The sequence below is a fragment of the Nothobranchius furzeri genome, chromosome 3 (assembly GCF_043380555.1).
Source record: "Nothobranchius furzeri strain GRZ-AD chromosome 3, NfurGRZ-RIMD1, whole genome shotgun sequence".
Lineage (NCBI taxonomy): Eukaryota > Metazoa > Chordata > Actinopteri > Cyprinodontiformes > Nothobranchiidae > Nothobranchius > Nothobranchius furzeri.
Window position 1 is genome coordinate 78,314,369 of NC_091743.1, and position 19,442 is coordinate 78,333,810.

Consider the following 19,442-nt stretch of genomic DNA (forward strand, 5'->3'; position numbering starts at 1 on the left):
CTGACTTAACAGCTGTCCAAAAGACAATCATTGACACCTTGCACAAGGAGGGCAAGACACAAAAGGTGATTGCTAAAGAAGCTGGCTGTTCGCAGAGCTCTGTGTCCAAGCACATTAACAGACAGGCGAAGGGACGGAAAAAATGTGGTAGAAAAAAGTGTACAAGCTCTAGGGATAACCGCACCCTGCAGAGAATTGTGACGACAAACCCATTCAAAAATGTGGGGGAGATCCACAAAGAGTGGACTGCAGCTGGAGTCAGCGCTTCAAGAACCACCACGAGGAGACTCATGAAAGACATGGGATTCAGGTGTCGCATTCCGTGTGTCAAGCCACTCTTGAACAAGAAACAGCGCAAGAAGCGTCTCGCCTGGGCCAAGGACAAAAAGGACTGGACTGATGCTGAGTGGTCCAAAGTTATGTTTTCTGATGAAAGCAAGTTCTGCATTTCCTTTGGAAATCAAGGACCCAGAGTCTGGAGGAAGAGCGGAGAAGCACAGAATCCACGTTGCATGAGGTCCAGTGTAAAGTTTCCACCGTCAGTGATGGTGTGGGGTGCCATGTCATCTGCCGGTGTTGGCCCACTCTGTTTCCTGAGGTCCAGGGTCAATGCAGCCGTCTACCAGGAAGTTTTAGAGCACTTCATGCTTCCTGCTGCTGACCAACTTTATGGGGATGCAGACTTCACCTTTCAACAGGACTTGGCACCTGCACACAGTGCCAAAACCACCAGCACCTGGTTCAAGGACCATGGTATCCCTGTCCTTGATTGGCCAGCAAACTCGCCTGACCTTAACCCCATAGAAAATCTATGGGGTATTGTGAAGCGGAGGATGCAATACGCTAGACCCAACAATGCAGAGGAGCTGAAGACGACTATCAGAGCAACCTGGGCTCTCATAACACCTGAGCAGTGCCACAGACTGATCGAGTCCATGCCACGCCGCATTACTGCAGTTATTGAGGCAAAAGGAGCCCCGACTAAGTATTGAGTGCTATACATGCACATTCTTTTCATGTTCATTCTTTTCAGTTGGCCAACATTAGAGAAACAAACATTTTTTCATTGGCCTTTAGAATATTCTAATTTTCTGAGATACCAGATTTGATGTTTTCATTGGTTGTCACCTATAAATATCAAAATTAAACGTAATAAACATCGGAAATACATTGGTCTGTGTGCATTGCATGAATATAATGTACAAGTTTCACGTTTTGAATGGAATTACTGAAATATTTTCAACCTTTTGATGATATTCTAATTTACTGGCCAGCACCTGTACATAAACTGGCTCGTTGCAGCATTTCGATCCCGACCGCAGATCAAGGAAGCGCTACTTCACAAGCAGAAATTGAGGTACTTGTGGGTGAGGCGGAGAAATGAAAGGAAGTGCTTTTGCAAAACAAATAAGAAAAAAATCCATGGAGTGGCACAGCGTTGCTGAAGTTGTGCCATGCTGTGAGTTCTTCAGAGAGATCTGTGTCAGATATAATAAAATTGTCCAATCAGGATTCGATCCCCGGACTCCTGGGTGACAGTCACGCACGCTAACCAGTCAGCCAAATGGAGATCTTCCTTGACTAAATAGCCAAGTCACATGACCAATCGGGTCACAGTGACAAGACACACACTGTCACAGACGCATGACATTCTGTCTCAATCTGTCCCCCTGCTGATATTCAGCATTACGTATTCTGCGCTTCAGGCTGTGTGTGTGTGTGCGTATGCATGTGTGTGTGTGTGTGTGTGTGGGGGGGGGGGGGGGGGGGGGTATAAGTGATAAAGCTGCTGGAAATCATAATTGTATCCTTCTCAGAAGCAGCACTGCAGGTGCTCTCCATGTCCGAAATGTGCGTAAGCAAGGTCCTTAGTCAACTTAAAGTTGCGCACATTTTTCCGCTAAGTTTTCTTTCATAAATCCCAAATTTTGCATGGAAAGTTGCTTTTGCAGCTTTCTGACCCCGTTTTGTGCGTAAGACAGCTTGATAAATGAGGCCCCTGCTCTTGGAATGAAGCAGTTCTACTCGTCCTTTATGTTCTTTTAATTGTACAGTCGCCAGGATCCCGGGGGTGCTTTTTGATAATGGTTTTACATTTGACAAACAAGTTAGTGCAGTGGTTCAGTCAAGTTTTTACTATTTGAGGTTAATAAGCAAAGTCAAGTCATACTTGCTGTATGAAAGCCTTGAAACAGTGGTTCATGCTTTAATAAGCTCCAGAGTGGACTACTGTAATCCTTTCTACGTTGAGTTAGAGGCCTCTCTTGTGCGGCGCCTATAACTGGTTCAGAATTCTGCTGCTCGTCTGCTCACAGGTAGCAGGCGATGCATCCACATCACTCCTGTCCTGTCCTCCCCGCACTGGCTGCCTGTACATTTTAGGATTGATTCTAAAATTCTAATCTTGGTTTTAAAATGTGCTAAAGGTCAGGCATCCTCATACCTATCCAGGGGCGTCGGACTGGGGGGAAAAGTGGACCTGACTACCCAGGGCCCAAGAGGGGAGAGGGGCCCATGATTCCCTCCCGTTTTTATTTAGAAAACATTGGGCCCCCTTTGTGTCAATTTGTTTCATTATATTGTTAATGCCAACGAAAGATGGGAAAATAGAACCAGATGTTATGTCAGTGTTCGTTTTCCCCAAATAAAACCGCTTTTATGTTCGTGTGCCGAATGGGGCCCAATGACATTGAGAGTGTACAGGGCCCAGAATTTGGTGCTACGCCCCTGTACCTATGCGAGCTTGCACAGGCATGTTTCCAGGAGAGGTCTGAGGAAGTTCCCAGGACTCACATGGCGACCCGGGAAGACAGGGTCTTTTCAGCTATCTCCCTTTGGTTGTTAGGTCGGCTGCAACCATGGATGACTTTAAGTTTCATATTAAACCTATTTTTAGCTTGGCTTTTAATACCGAATGAGCAGAAATCCTCAGACTGTTTTATTTTAATTTCTCTTTTATTGTTGGCGATATGTCTTTTTATGGTTCTTTTTTTTTTTTTTACTATGTACAGCACTTTGGTCACTCCATATGTTTTAAGTGCTTCATAAATAAAGCTTAATTGATTTATCTGTACTAGTCATAACAATAATAACCCCAACATGATTAAAATGAAAGAGCATTGAAAAAGTCATTCATATATGGTAAAGGGTCTATATTTGTATAGTGCCATCTAGGATTCTACAACCCCCCAAGGCGCTTCACAACACAATCAGTTAGTCACCCATTCATATGCTGGTGGTGATGAGCTACGTCGTAGCCGCAGCTGCCCTGGTGCGCACTGACAGATGTGAGGCTACCAAGCACAGGCGCCACCGGCCCAATCACCAGCAGGCAGGGTGGGTTAAGTGTCTTTCGTGTTCATATCAAACTGTGGATTCATAAGGAAAGGTCAATAGTACTTGTTTTCCCGGGTAACTATGGCAACAATAGAGACTGTCAGCTAGACATCTCCTGAAAGTCTGGGTGGACACCTACAGCTGATTAATGGCTGGAGTCGATTTGATTAAAGATGGCTGCCACCACTAATCAACAGGAACTTTTGTAGCTGAGAGTGATTCACACTGATTATGACTCCAGAGCCAGCCTTGGTGCCAGTTCGGTCCAGTCCGGTCCGGTCTGGTCTACCCATGATGTGGGTTACAGAATGAAGGTAACCATCCTGGCATTGCATCTAAGTACAAAGCACATGACTTTCCCCAGCAGAGCAGGTCTGAAACCCAAAGCTCTGAAGCTCAAACCCACACGGAGGAGGTTTTCCATTGGTGGTGGGGGCAGCTCCTCAGCTGGGGAGAGAGGGTGATGCTTTTCTTCATACACAGAGAACAATCTGACTGCTTCCAGCTGCTGGTCTGTTCACGGAGAGGAGTTTAAACTGACACACCTGGATTTACTGACAGCTCTGTTTTCTGCAGGATCACACTAAAGCAGGTACAGGTACAAGCTTCTGTTTCAACAGTCTGATAATCCTCACTTTATTTTTCACAAGAGTTTGATTTGCATAACATTTTGAGCGATGCTGAATCTGCAGAGCGAGGTGTGGAGGCGGGTGGGTTTAAGTTTTACCTGCTGAAACTTGATTTAATGATTTTACAGCAGAGGAAAAACACATAACTCTATGATTTAAACAAAACATGAATATGGATTTAGATTTTTACAGCAATGATCAAGAAAGGAGAATTGTTTCCATATTTGTAGGACAAAGAACTATTTGAGAACTTGTGAACATTAAGAAATTTTAAATTGCAGAGATGTGGTTGAAACGTCCAGTTTGTTTCTGCCACATAACAAAGAAGCTGGGGGTGCAGAGGAGGTCTTTCTGCTGCAGTATTTGCTGTGGAAGCAGAACCCTCGACCACTATCACATTTTTGTGGGTGGACTTCAGGCTAACGAGAGGGGCTGAGAATCTATCAGGGCTGGCAAGAGAACCAGAGGCAGAAACCACCTCAGAGGATGAGTTGGTTTCAGGTCAGGTAGAGGACAGGATCCTTCCAGAACCCCAGAGTTGCCTTTCCTTTCTCTCTTGTTTTAGTAATATCTTAGGCTGGTACCCAAAGCTTATGTCCATCGGTGAGGATTGGAACGCTGGTCAATGAGTAAATCTATAGCTCCTCCCCTGACTTAGCCAGACCCCTCCCACTTTCACTAGAGCTCAAGTCCCTGAGATACTCCAAAATGTGAAAGACCCTCAAAGATTAAAGCCTGTTAAACAGATCGGGGGTCTGTGCCAGAAAGCGAGCTAATCCCAAAACTAGGTTTTCTTTTGAGAATCCCGGTTTAACCGCCCCTAAAGGAGTTTTACGAACGTGGCTAGCCTGAAGCCCCTCCCATTCACCATCGTAACACATGCTGGAGAAAAAAACCTGCTCCGTCGTAGGCTAGCAGCTAGGATTGCTGAAGTTTGGCAAATATGATTGGATGAGACAAGTGACGTCCCCTTTATCTTATTTTTTTAACCGTGTCCTGTCTGGCTGTGAAGCAAGCAGAGCTGATGTCTGAATGCTGAAGAAAAGTCTTACAGTTTTATCCTCACAGTTCAGGGTTTCTCCCAGCGCTTTATAAGCCTGGCGGCTTGCCAGGCTATGCTTGGCCACCCTCCAGGCTAAGTGTCATGCCCCGACCCTACCGTGTCCCCTGACACGAACGGCGCAACGAAACTAGAGCCCTCCATCAGCTGATACTGGTGAGAAACAGCAGCGGAACGTGTGCAACCACCCCACCCCCACTCTCACGGAGGAGCGCTGCGGGACGGAGCGCGCAATTCCCCCCCCCCCCAATCTGCCCCTCATTTTCTAGGGGAAACCCTGCAGGTGGAGCGTTCTTGCTGCTGCTATAGCACTGCTCCTGACACCAAAACTCTATTAGAAATATTTTTCGGATGTTTTAAACGCCAACGGACACTGAGATCGAAGTGTAAGAGAAAAGGAGAGAGAGAAGGAAGTGGGGGGGGGGGGGGGGGTTCACAAAAGTAACCAATAAATGATGAACAAGAATCTGCTTCTAGACCTGCAGAAAGAGACAGAGAAAATGAGACACGCAAAAATACAACAAGACCAAAATATCACTGTACCAACAACATGAGGATTTATAATAGTAACCATTTTGCCGAAAAACACACAATAATAAATCACAGTGCATTTAGTGCCAACCACAGCCTTAAGATGTGTTGAAAATGCCCAAGTCCATCATTATGAGAGCACCATGTGAGCACCTGTGTGTGTGTACATGCGCTTGTATATGTAAGGTTTCTCTGTAGGAGCATCCAATAGAGAGTGTGAGGGGCCACAGATCTGCCCCCAAAGATGTGTTGGAGATGGAGGAGTTCCAGACCCTAGAGATCCATGGGACTCCTTGAATAGCAGGAACCCCAGGGAGACAGCCGCCAGAGAAGCCCCAACCCCCCTGCCTAAAGGCGCAGAGGATTACCCCTGGGTTCACAACCAGCAGCCGCCAGAGCCCTGGGAGGTAACAACGGCAAGCCCGCAGCTGCCCACCCCCGAGCTGGCCAAGCTCAGAACACAGCAGCCCGGGACCCAAGGGCATCCATCCCCGCCGGGGACCCGACAGAGCCCAGGGATCCAGACCCCACCAGGCAGCCATCGGGAGCGATCTCACAGATTCCCAAAAAATGTGCACCCCGACACGAGAGCTGCAGATATGCAGGCAAACTGAGGCTCCACCGACTGGCAAAAAAGGGCCAGGGGGAGGGTGGGGGAAGATGTTGTAGCACCTTGTTTTTCTTGCTGAAAACGGGCAGAAAAACTTTGGGTTAGCATGTAGCTAATGTCCCACTGATCTCCGACTATGGAGCAAGAGCTGATGTCCATGATGCCCGGCTTTGATCGCAGCGGGTTGAGGCTGTGCTTGTAATTTAACAGTTCCAGTCCATATTAGATCTTGAAAGAAATTAAGAAAGAAAGAAAGAAAGAAAGAAAGAAAGAAAGAAAGAAAATCTTTTCTATAACGCCTCTCAAGACAAAAATCACGAGGCGCTTCACATAAACAAAAAATTTTTAATATGAAAAAGGTTTTTAAAAATGATTAAAAGCATGTTTAAAATGAAAATATATAGACAACTGTGATTTAAAAATGTAAAGAAAGAGAGAGCGAGTGAATAGGAAAGAGGGAAATCAGTGGGTTCCTGGGAAGGTGGAATAGGTAGGGAGAGCAGAACAAGGAGAGGGTGATGAAGGTCCCACCAAAGCCTGAACAGGTGAGTTTAAAGGAGACCACTGAGTCCACTGATCTCAGGCTCAGGGGGAGAGAAGTCCAGAGTCTGGGGGCCACAGCAGCAAATGATCTGTCACTTTTGACCTTTAGCCTGGTGCTGCACAACCAGTAGGCTTTGGTCACTGGAACTCAGGGACCTGATGGGGGTGTAGGGACTGAGAAGATCACCAATGTATGATGGTGCTGGTTCCATGCAAGGCCCTATAGACCAGAACCAGGATCTTGAAATGAACCCTGAAGTTGACTGGCAGCCAGTGAAGCTGGAGGAGAAGAGGGGTGATGTGGGTGTGTTTGGAGGACTTGGTCAGAAGCCGAGCACAGGCATTCTGAACCACCTGTAGACGGTTCAGGGAGGTTCTGCTCAGACACGTGAAAAGAGAGTTGCAGTAGTCTAAGGGTGAGGCGACCAGCATGACTACAGCCTAGCACGGGAGCCAGTCTGCCGTGCGGGTGAGAGAGCCCTTCTTAGCCTCTTGGGTTAGCTAAGTTAGCTAGTAGCTCCACTAGCTAATTTGTTCCAACCCTGTTCCAAACATAACAGCCCCACCCTTAGCTCTACCTCTTTTCCAATTTTTGGATTGTCTGGGCATGATGGGACTTGTGACACGGTGGTGGGAACCTCCCATTTGGGCACAAAAACTTATAATTCGAGCCTATGGACACGAATTGTCTGGTATATGTGTGGATGATTTACACACACACTCACTCCCTGGTGGTGATGAGCTACAACATAGCCAAACAACGTAAACTAAACCAAAAACTTGACTTCTATCAGCCGCGGAGACCGCACCAATACCATTAGGTGCAGCTCACACGCCTGGTGTAAATTGGCGGTCCGTTAGATCACTAGCAAATGTATAAATACTGCAATGAAACCCGTGCATAAAGCTTCAGAATGAGTGCAATGGCACTTTGAAGATTCCCCCAAGGAAACAATCCAGAGGGAAGAGTTACTAGAGACCATGATGATCTCCAGGCCCATGATGATGACTGGCTGATCAGCTGATTTAGATTCCCTACAGCAGTCCTGTTAGATCTATGTGCTGAAGTGGGCCAGTGTGAGACTGACCGATCACCTGCTCATTTCAGCAGGCTGATATGCGTTTGATACTAGGAACAATGTCCACCCCAGGTTCTCACTGCGGCTCCACATCTCACCACTGCAACAACGCGGTGCTGCTGGAAGGCAATAAAACCTCTACCTCCCCCACAAGCCCTTCGATTTCAGTCTCAGTGAAAATGCATTATGTAGACCACTGACTTGCCATGGTTACTCATGAAGCTTATTTATATCCAGAATAATCATAAGGTCCTCTGAATTGACCATTTATGGCAAAAAGTGGGTGTGTAGAGGGCAGGATACGGTGATCAAACACCTGAGCTCATCTCTAGGGCAGGTTCAATTCAACTCAAGTTTGTTTATAAAGCGCCAAATCAGGGCCAGAGTCGTCTCAAGGACCTTCACACAGTAAACATTCCAATCCAGGTCACTTCATTAAACCAGTCAGTAAAAAGTTTCCTATATAAGGAACCCAGCAGGTTGCATCGAGTCACTGACTAGTGTCGGAGTCTTCACAGCAATCCTCATACAAAGTAAGCATGCAGCGACAGTGGAGAGGAAAACTCCCTTTTAACAAGAAAGAAAGAAAGAAAGAAAGAAAGAAAGAAAGTATAAGCAGCCATCCACCATGACTCACTGGGGATGGAGAAGACAGAGCAGACACACACACACACATATACGCGCGCGCACACACACACACACACACACACAAAACATATATACCAAGTAGTGTTTCTATGGTTACATTGTGATTTCTTAGTAAATATTCGATTTGGTGAGAGATAAACTTTATTGTATTTATCCTAGTGAATCTATAATTAAACGGGTAAACTAGTAGTAGCGCATTCAATATAAAGAGAGTAAAATATTATCAGGAGAGGGAGAATGTTTAAGTGGTTAGCAGCAATGTGCTAGCCGATGGCCCCCTCCAGGTGTGGTTTACAAAACAGGAACTGCTGCAGCAGAGTTTAGGCTGGATAATAAGTTTGTATTAGTAAATCTTTTTCTGAGCTTATGTAGCGTTTTAGGATAGTTTCATAAGTGAGACGCTGGTTCTGATATTGATCATGTCCTGAAACCTTTTTCAAGTAATCAGATGAAAGTCATTGGGGATGGAGATCCTACCACAGCCAAAGATGCTGTAATGATCAGAGCATCATTTCTAAAGCTGCTCACACACAAAACTGGGTCTGAAAGTCCATTAAGTCTATTACAATTCAAACTTTGTAGTTTATAAACAAAAACGTAACAAGGAAATGTCGTCTGTTGTGGTTCTGGTTCTTGAGCTAACCTCCCCTTTCTTCTCCAGCAGCTCCTGCTTGTGGATCTGATCAGAACCATGAAGGTCCTCCTCTTGTTCTGCCTGCTGACTTTAGGCAGCAGTAAACCCTACCAGCCCATCAACATAATGGACCTCATGAAGAGCTATGACATCATGATGGCAGACTCTGATGAAGATGAAGACGATGATGATTATGATGACGAAGACTGTCCCGCCCACTGTCGGTGTTCTCCAGGAGTGGTGCAGTGCTCCGATCAGGGTCTGAATACCCTACCTGTTCCTGCTTTCAGCTAAAAAAACATGTCTTTTCTTGCTTTCAAATTTGATTCTGGTCTCCAGACCCGAGGATCCAGACCCAAGGATCCAGGTCTGAGGATCCAGATCCTAGGATCCAGGTCTGAAGATTCAGACCTGGATCCTTGGGTCTGAAGATTCAGACCCAAGGATCCAGGTCTGAAGATTCAACCGAAGACTCCGATATAAGCGGGGCCCTGCTGTCCTCTGACTGGTCACTTTTGAACCTTCCATTAACAGAAGTTCTGTAGAAGGTTTCTGATGTTTTAGCTCAAATAAAAAACTAAAAGAATATCCAAAACTGGATTAACAGCTAATTTTATTTAGGATGATTTATTTTTATTATCTTCAAGTTTGCTGACGTGGCCACTGTTTTCCCAGTGGCACCTACCTATCTTCTACAGGAACCACATCAACCCGTTAATCAGAACCTGACTGGTTAACCCGAGCTAGGCGTGGGAAGGACGATCAGAGAGATTTGTTTGAGCAGAGAAAGAAAACGAGCTAAAATATCTGAAATCATCAACATTTTTAAAACAAACACGAGTCTTTTATTGTACTCTGAACTGTTCAATAATAAAAAAGAAGAGAACTTAAATATTCAGTCAACACAAAACGAGTCCATGTCACTAGACACTAGGGTTGCAGGGATTAATCGGTTTGTCTATTAGCCTGGTTAACGACCCCCTATAAAGACAGAAAAATAGTGTGACCCACTCGGACAAAAACAAAAGTAGAGTGAATACGTTCACGCAGCAGAAGCAGAGACGACAACCGCTGGGACTGCTCCATTTCCACCAAGTTTAAGTCTCCTGTGTGGAAATATAAAATATCTAAAGTATTCCCACACAGGAGACTTCTTTATTTAGAAGCTTCACCTCAGCAGCAACAACAACCTCTAAACACTTCCTAAATCTTCCAATGAGTCTGGATTCTGGCTGAAGGTCTTCTGGACCGTTCTTCTTTACAGAACATCTCCAGTTCATCCAGGTCTGATGCTTCTGAGCATGGACAGCTCTCTAACTCACACCACAGATGTTCAATAATATTTAGGTCTGGGGAATGAGATGGCCGTTCCAGAACGTTCTACTTGTTCTTCTGCATGAACACCTGAGTGGATGTTGAGCAGGGTTTCGGGTCCAGCCCCGGTGCAGCTTCATCTTTGTCCCTGATTCCTGGACATTGGTCTCCAGAATCTGCTGATCCTGAGTGGACACCATGTGTCCCTCATCTTTAACAAGATTCCCAGTCCCTGCACCGGCCACACAGCCCACAGCATGATGGAACCACCACCGTGTTTTACTGTAGGTAGCAGGTGTGATTCTTGGAAGGCTGTGTTCCCTTGTTCTGCACAAATAACTCCATTTTAGTTTCAGCAGTCCACAGCACCTTGTTAATGAAGCTGGCTAGTCCAGATGTGCTCTAGCAGACCTCCAGCTGCTCTGTTTGAGCTGTGGGTGGAGAAAAGGCTTCCTCTGCATCACTCTCACATACAGCTTCTCCTTGTGGAGCTGAACGATCTGCAGCCAGATGATGCTGTAGGTCCTGGTGCTGGTCTGTGGGTGGACTCTGACTGTTCTCACCGTTCTTCTCTTCTTTTCTTGGTCTGCCACTTGGAGCCGTAACTTGAACTGTGCCTGTGGTCTTCCACTTCCTCAACATGTTCCTAACTGTGGAACCAGACAGCTGAGATCTGAGACAGCTTTTTGGACCCTTCCCTAAACCAAGATGGAGAACAGTCTTTGTTTTCAGCTCGTGTGGGAGATGTTTGAGACCCCGTGTTGCTGCTCTTTAGAGAACATTCAAAGAGGAGGGAAACTTACAGCTGGCCCCTTGGATGCTCTTTCTCCTGACGGGATTCAGCTGTGTATGGAGGTCAGGGCTCACTGAGCTTACCAAACCCATTTAGTTTTAATAATTTGTTCTAAAGGTTTTGGGGTCAATAACATGACAACAGTGTCCAAATGTGTTTAAACAGCTGATGCTTTCTGTAGATCCTGTAAAATTGGTTTCACTTCTCCAGCATCACTGTGTGTGTCTCCTCTATGAGATGTTCCACTGGAATGTTTGTCATCGTAACAACCCACGATTTATACAGGAAAATCCTGAAGATTAACAAGGCTGCCCAAACCTCCACATCCCACTGTACAATACTGGGATGCATAAGACTTTATTCAACCAAAAGCAAAACAAAAATAACATATTTCTGTTTTTCTAAAGCTGAACTGAACTTGCTGTCACTGTTGCTCAAGATTTCTTCCCTTAAAAATCAAAGTGCTTCTTTAACTGTAGATACATAAATACTTGAATTGGAAAGCCAATACAGCACCAAACTGTACAACAGATACTCTGGCCAACAAGTTCAATTGTGTTTGTTAAGTAAGTCAGGACGCAGTGCTGAACTAATACTGTTGGTCACATTCTGGTTCTATTTGTTTAGTTAAATAAAATCCATAATCTGGTTAGAATTAACTCATTTTTCTTTATTTCCATCTTTAATTGATTTAGTCACATTATAGATGATTTGATTGGGTTTTATTTAGCTTTCCATAAGTGACAGTGTGACGTAGATCTGTCAGACTTTTCTAATCCTAGAGTTTCACCATCTATTTTCTACCAGAAGCTACTGCAGAAGGTAGGTGTAGGAGACTATTTTCATGTTCAGCCTGCATGAGACACTCAAATTGGACTTTCACATCTGGGTCGGCCCGGTCCAGCCTTGGTAGGTTAATTGTGTTCACATCTGGGTAATCTGTGCATTCTCAGCTGGCCATTTTTTCTGGACCTCCCCCACTTGATGCGAAACCAACCCAGCACACACGCTATCGACCGTCTGACTGGCCGGCTGAAGTTCACGCCAGGCTTTAGAGGGAGGTTCTGATTGGTGGGTGAAATCAGCCAGGAGGGGCTGCCTGCTGGCTGATTCATTATCAGTCTGGATGCAGAGGAAGAAACATCTCTGACTGTTGCTCAGAACCACCGCTCCAGCCTCAGCAGCATGAGGACAGACTGCTGTGAGGAGCACAGCGCAGTCTCAGTGAGACAGTAGGAAGCTGTGTGCTTCATATCAGAGCCTCCAAAAGCAACGCTGCTCATGGCCTCCTGTTTACTAACTTAAGGAGAACCCACCAGACTTCTCTGCACATCTTTTGCCCTGTCCACGTGTTCGGAAACATACGCGATCCTGAGAAGGGCTGTGTGAACAAAACCTGGCTGGGCGAGCCAACATTAACAAGATCGGACTGGGCCAGGCCAGATGTGAAGACCCCAAGAGTGACTGATCAGATGATACTGGGTTTCAATCTAGACTGTAATCAGGGTTTCATGTTTCTGTTTTCAGGCCTGATTTCTGTTCCAGAGAAGATTCCTGAAGACACGGTGATGATCGACCTCCAAAACAACGACATCACTGAAATACAAGAAGATGACTTTAAAGGCCTCAACAAGCTTTATGTAAGGAAACTGAGGAGCACGGATGAGATCCAGAGCAGGACAATGGCCGTTTCTCAGTACCCAAGAATGCTAGTACCTTCTTGTGTACTGGACAAGTGTGTTCTTGCACACATCATACATCAAATGCATCCTCGATACAGTGGGTGGAGCAAGAACACATCCGGGAACTCGGCGCATACTTGCATGAAAGTGTGAGGATTGTGTACTTGATCCGACATTGATGACGTTTCACAAGTACAGATGAGTATGCATACTGAGAAACGGCCAATGATTCCAGTCTGATTCAATCCAATAGCTCCTGGTTCTAGAAGGAGGAATTCTGTCCTGTGACCAGTCACACACACACACACACACACACACACACACACACACTGGGTATTTAAGCTGATAGACATGATGAGCTGCGGGCAGAGCTGAGGGTAAGCAGATCCTGCTGTCACATATTTGGCCCTTCTTCTGAGACTTCTCAAATTGTTTTGCTGTAAACATCTCGGTGAGCACAACTTTAAACTAAAGCATAAGGGCTGCTAATGAAAAGTGTTTCCATCCACATGCTTCGTACTTCCATCTGCAACAAGCTCTTCTTTTCCTGACACAGGGTCTGTTTCTCAACAACAACAAAATCTCCAAGATCCACCCAAAGGCCTTCAGGAACATGGACCACCTCAGACTGCTTTATCTGTCCTACAATCTGCTGACTGAGATCCCAGCGAACCTGCCTCCCAACATCATCGAGCTGCGCTTCCATGAAAACAACATCAACAGAATCCAGAAGGATGCCTTCAAAGGCCTCAGGAAGCTGCATGTGCTGGGTAAACCCCCCAGCGTGCATGTGTCTGTGTGTGTCGCCCGTCAACACCTGAAATAAGGACATTTGGCTCCTGAAGGAAAGCTGATGGTTTCCTAATAGAAAGCTGTTCAGGGCATCAGGGCTCCAGGTTCGACTACTTTTGTCTGACTGGAACCGTGTTTTCTGACCTCTAAAAGCAACAGATGAGATTTCCATCACAGCAGAGGGATTATAATCTGTCCACCCATGTTCTCCATCATCCAGCTGAGTCACTAATGATTCCAGCAGATGTTTGTGTTTGTCCAAACAGAGCTGGGAGCCAACCCGCTGGCCAACAGCGGGATGGAGCTGGGGTCCTTTAACGGCCTGTCCACCCTCTACATCGGAATAGCCGAGGCCAAACTGACCGAGGTGCCAAAAGGTAAGCATCAGTCCTCTCTTTCAAACACAACAAGCTAAAGTCTACAGCTGTGGTAACACTGGTGCACTCCACGTCCTAGACCTCCCAGCATCCATCACCGAGCTCAGCCTGGACTACAACAAGATCTCAAAGGTGGAGGTGGAGGACTTGATGAGATACAAAAACCTGAAGAGGTAACAGCTGTGGATTCACTGTGGTTCAGTTTCACATTTCAGATATTGAATCCTGAGCTCAGCCTGGATGTGGACCAGATGACTCCTGGTCTCTGGGTCTGGGGATTGCTTGTCTGATTCAGTTTCATGGACAGTTGGATGTTCTACTAACAGTCTGCTGGCTTTATTACAGGTTAGGACTGGGCTTTAACCAGATCCGGTCTGTTGAAAACGGAAGTTTCACCAGCATCCCAAATATCCATGAGATCCACCTGAATCACAACCGTTTGAAGAAGGTTCCACCAGGTCTGGGATCCCTGCGCTTCCTCCAGGTGAGTCACCCAAACAGATCAGTCTCTAACCTGTGAGGCGCCTGAACTGGAACCACAGAGCATTACTAACCAACCAACTAACTAACAAGCAGGATAACAGCTGATTTTCCTTCTGAACAGGCGATTTTCCTTCACGGCAACAAGATCAGCAACGTAGGATTCAATGACTTTTGTCCCAAGTCTGTGAGCATCAAGAAGAACCCGTACTCAGCCATCAGTCTGTTCGCTAATCCCGTTAAATACTGGAACATTCAGCCAGCCACCTTCCGCTGTGTGATCAGCCGGAGGGGTGTCCAGCTGGGAAACTTCAGGAAAAAGTAGAAAAGAAGAAAAGGAAGACGCTCCGTGTGATTCTGATGTGTGTTGTAATAAGCTAGCACAGCCCACACCAGCATCTGAGCAGTTACTGAGAACAGCGCCACATGCTGGTCACTCCAGGAAAACCGCTTTGTAACCAAAGCTCTGTTATTTACTTACAAGTAAAAATATTATTTAGAAGAAAATTTGGGTAGAAAACGTTTGAACGTGTCTCTGCTGCCTTCTGAAGAGATAGTATGACGTCATTTTACCAAATCTTTATGGTTTTCTATGTTGAGACATGATCTTCACCACAGAAGAGTCTGGATCTGCACAGCTGTGATCTACACCTACACATGCTCACAATCTTCTGTTTGAGGCCCGTCTCCATTCATACAACACCTGCTGGTTTCAGATCAGATCAGATCAGAGACTGCTTTAAGGTTCCTCTGCAGGGCTGAGGTTCCTCATCTACAGTCCTCATTTTTAATCATGTGACTGGACTACAGGTAGTTTCAGAAAGATAAGCAGGTAAAGTGTCTTCTGTTTGAATGTCTCATCTCCTCTGAAATGGTGCTATATTTATTAAGGATGTCTTTAATAAACCCGAAACACCTCAAACGAAAATGTCTTATGTTTTCAAACAACAAGTGTGTATTTGATTGTATGGGAGGTGGTTTTGTCCTGTCCAGATTTGGTTTTTTGGGGAGCAAATAAAAAAAATAAAACTATTTTCATCATAATCCCAGAGGGGCGACTGGTTTCACACCAGCAGAGGTTAAAAAACTAAAACGTTTCAGGTTCATTTAAAACCTCAAAGCAGGACGAATAAAAGAGCTCCTCACCGTTGGTTCTGCACCTTCACACAGGCCTTGTGCACCTTTACCATCCCCAAAAACCGACTCCTGTTTTTACAAGTCTAGACCGGTAGCTTATGGCGTGTTCACATCTGGGCCCAGCACGAACCTGAACGGGTAACTTTTGTTCATATCTTCATCAAATCTGCATTTTCCTGTCCGGCCCGACCTTTTTTTCAGACCTCCTCCCAGGAGGTCCAGCCAAGCCTGATGTGGCCCCGTCCGCACATTAGCCACTGATTGGCCAGTAAAAGACTCCCGCCTACCAACCGTGATTGGCCTGGCAGAGTGTGTGGACTGATGTTAGAAAATAGTGCCCAGAGCCACTCCAGAACATCCGCTCATCTTGATTTGCTAACAGCGTTTGTTTGAGAAGCAAGCTATGTCTTCTACTCCCAAATCCAATCTTCCGTGGAGCAACGGAGAGGTCAAAAACGTTCTCTCCTTGATAGCAGCGTGAACTCAACGGTGCGGTGAGAAACGAGCGAGTGTTTCAGGAGCTTTTGGAAGCCATGGTACTTCTTTACAGTTTCAAATAGGTGTAGTTAACATTTCCTTTACACAAGTGAAAATGATTGCATCAGAAGAAAAATACATACAGTACCTACCAGCAAAATTTTGACTAAAAATAAAAAGATTTTAGTCAAAAACTAAAACTGTTAGAAAAATGTATTTACAAAATTAACACTGGTCTACAGCAAGGGGCCATTTGGGTCTGCACAAGGAGGAGCTAAAATAGCAGTTCCCCTCTCATCCACTAGGGGCTGGCAGCAGAAGACTCCCATGTTGAAAATGCCAATGTCACAGCAGAAATAAACGTGTTAACAGCCTGGTTCAAAAACCATTCTAGGTTTAATAGATCTAGTTTACATCCATGACAACTCTGAGAGGGTGGGGGTTTAGTTACTCTTCTGTTCAAGTGGAGTTAAACACTTAAACATCTGAATAATTAATGAGCATCAGAGCCACGTGACTTCAGAGCTAGCTCCAGAGAAAGGCCTCGGCCTCACGTTATGTTCAGTTATTTCAACTCTGAACTTTAGCTGTGTCCTCTGTGTGTGTGTGTGTGTCTGGATGTTAATCATGGGATTAGCTGGACCAAAGGGCAAGCTGTGGTTACTGACAGACCATCCAAGCAGTTTCTACTTCTTTTCATCAGTAAGTAAAATTATATTTCTGTACTTTATTTTGCTGGCTGAATGGGGAAATGCTGTGCCATTTAACTGCTTGGTCAAACCAAGCCCCCATAATACTGGTATGAAAATGAAGCCAACACGGAAGTAACAAAAATTGCAGTTCCACCCTCATCCGCTGGGGGCTGGTGTCAGAAGCGAGCAAATCCTCATTGACTCCCATGTTAAAAATACCAATTTCACAGCAGAAATAAGCATGTTTACAGCCTGGTACCAAAACATGTTTTTTGTTTAAATGATCTAGTTTACACTCATGACAACTCTGACGGGGGTGAGTTTTTTTTGTCACTCTTCTGTTTAAGTGTATTAAAAGCCTAAAATTCTGAATAATTAATGAGCATCAGACCCACGTGACCGCAGAGCTAGCTCAGTGGAAAGGCCTCAGCCTAAGCCTCGGCCTAGCCTGAAAACTGTTCTGAAAACTGCAGCTCAATAGCCTAGTGAACTAGACCAAATTCTTGCTTTGCAAAGAATGGTCTAGGCATGCTCCATTGGAACCTCCGCAGCTCCTACCAGGACTCTGGCTGGCCAATCACAGCTCTCTAGAAGGGTTTCAAACACATAAAGAGCTGTGATTGGTCCACAATGGTGGGCCAATCATAGAGCTCTATCTGCTTAGTGAACAAATCACAGAGCTTTATCCGCTTTGTGGGCCAATCAGGGCACTCTATACGCCTGGTGGGTGGGATGATGCAACAGAGTGAAACAAGAGTATGTCACATTCATTGTCCAGTGGAATGCGGAGATCATTTGAAAGACAACGGTAGAACCCGCCCCACAACCGAGCCGTCAATGGAGAGTGGCCAGACTAAATAATACATTTATTTAGTCTGGCTTGCCAGGCTAGCAGCTCAACGCATCTCTGATTGCAGCGGCGCCTGTCTGCTGCACAGCTGCCGATTTGTGGAGCTCTCGGATGGAAACCGATGTTTCCCACCCGGTTCTCCCCAGCGGCAGCTCAACGCATCTCTGATCGCAGCGGCGCCTGTCTGCTGCGCGGCTGCCGGCTTGCGGAGCTCTCCGGAGACCTCTGTGTTCTACCCGGTTCTCCCCAGCGGTCAGCCCGGCGTATCTGTGACTCAGAAGCTCTGGTGTGCACAGTTAACTCCGGTTGTAGCTATGTAGCTACCTCTGTTAGCTTAGCTCCCACCTCCGCATTAGCTTTGGGTTAGCTTGTAGCTACTTCGCTTCAGTTCGACGGGTGTTGTCATTTGATCCAGGCCTTACAGCCCCACCCTCAGCTCCACCTCTTTTCCCTTTTTTGGGATTGTCTGGGCTTGACGGAACCTGTGACACGGTCACGGCCATTTTGGCACAAAAACTTATAACTGGAGTCTATGGACACAAATTGTCCAGTTAAGTATATATGTCGATGGGTCAAACATGTTAGTGGGGCTTCTGGATGGATAAGAACCTTGAGCGGGTGCCCAGCTTCTCCCGTCTGCTGCCCAGGAACAGTTGTTAGAGCAGGCAGCTGGCTGTTCCCGTTTCCCTGTTACTAAGCATGTAGGAGGGGCCTTTCATTTGGAGTAGCTCTACCGCGGTTTTACATTTGTTTGATAAAATTGCTTTGAAAAACTAAATTAGCTTTGGGTTAGCATGTAGCTAATATCCCACTGATTTCCGACCGTGAAGCATGAGCTGATGTAAAAGGCCAGGACGCCCGGCTACGATCGCAGCGGTCTGAGGCTCTGCTTGTAATTTAACAGTCCCAGTCCATATCAGATCTCCACAGGAAACCAGCATGACTACAGCCTCACACGGGAGCCAGTCGGTCATGTGGTGGGCTACCCAGGAGCCCTTCTTAGTTTCCCATGTTAGCTAAGTTAGCTACAAGCTACTTAGGTTCATTTGTTCCAACCCTGTTTGAAACGTAACAGCTCCACCATCAGCTCCACCTCTTTTCCTAATTTAGCATTTTCTGGGCATGACGAGACGAGTGACACAGTAAAAAAATCAGTGGTGAGAACCGCTTATTTTTTGCTTCAATCTGCCCCCGCGGGACAATGGTCGGGCTGTGTCCATAATTTTTTTATGAACATGGCTCCAACCCTCACCTTTGGTAAAGAACTTTGGGTAGTGACCGAAAGAACGAGAATGCGGATACAAGCGACTGAAAAGTTTTCTCCGCAGGGTGGCTGGGCTCTCCCTGAGAGCCTCACTAAAGGTCAAGCAGGACCACAGCCATCATCAGGGAAGTATGATGTCACCACAAGCTGTGGTAGCAACCACAAGTCTTGTAATAATGTGATGTTCTCATTACAACTGTTGGTAGGAGCTGGATGTCATCATGGACATGAAAAGGTCTTCCATCTTTCTGCTGAGTGAGAGGCAGGCAGTGGGCGACACATGCATGTGAATGAAGAATGTAGTGTGTGTGGGTGTGTGTGAGTGTCTCTCCAGGAAACATGTGGAACAGATCTGCTTTGCCACGTCTCATAACTACTCCATCAGCCCAGCTCTCCCTCCCTCCCCTCTCTCCTGCCCTCTCCTCTCCGTTCATCAGGCTCAGTCAGAGACATTTACAGTTTACAGTCCCATAGTTGTCATAGTCTGTGGTGAAAGTTGTCCTCTGCATCTGAC

At 46.0% G+C, this 19,442-nt stretch overlaps 2 protein-coding genes across 7 annotated transcripts in view; one reads left to right on the plus strand and one right to left on the minus strand.

The window, feature by feature from the left end:
• The window catches only part of cenpp (centromere protein P), a 125,940-nt gene that overhangs the window by 32,386 nt on the left and 74,112 nt on the right, over positions 1 to 19,442 (minus strand). The window lies entirely within an intron of this gene.
• aspn (asporin (LRR class 1)) lies at positions 3,744 to 15,436 on the plus strand. 2 transcript variants are annotated; one of them, XM_015958286.3, is made up of 8 exons: positions 3,744 to 3,928; positions 9,101 to 9,329; positions 12,705 to 12,817; positions 13,416 to 13,629; positions 13,918 to 14,028; positions 14,108 to 14,201; positions 14,374 to 14,512; positions 14,633 to 15,436. In XM_015958286.3, exons 2-8 carry the CDS (start codon positions 9,128 to 9,130, stop codon positions 14,831 to 14,833), a joined length of 1,074 nt encoding a protein of 357 aa, XP_015813772.1. In that variant the 5' UTR covers positions 3,744 to 3,928; positions 9,101 to 9,127; the 3' UTR covers positions 14,834 to 15,436. The 2 variants fall into 2 exon arrangements, with proteins under 2 accessions (XP_015813772.1, XP_015813771.1); XM_015958285.3 differs by having other exon boundaries at positions 3,798 to 3,928; positions 9,098 to 9,329.

Bases quoted from the DNA above. Each gene is read 5' to 3' on its own strand.
- aspn (XM_015958286.3), top strand. From the start codon at position 9,128: ATGAAGGTCCTCCTCTTGTTCTGCCTGCTGACTTTAGGCAGCAGTAAA. The intron at 9,330-12,704 runs GTCTGAATACCC...TTCTGTTTTCAG, and splicing joins GGTGCAGTGCTCCGATCAGG to GCCTGATTTCTGTTCCAGAG. The intron at 14,513-14,632 runs GTGAGTCACCCA...CCTTCTGAACAG, and splicing joins GATCCCTGCGCTTCCTCCAG to GCGATTTTCCTTCACGGCAA.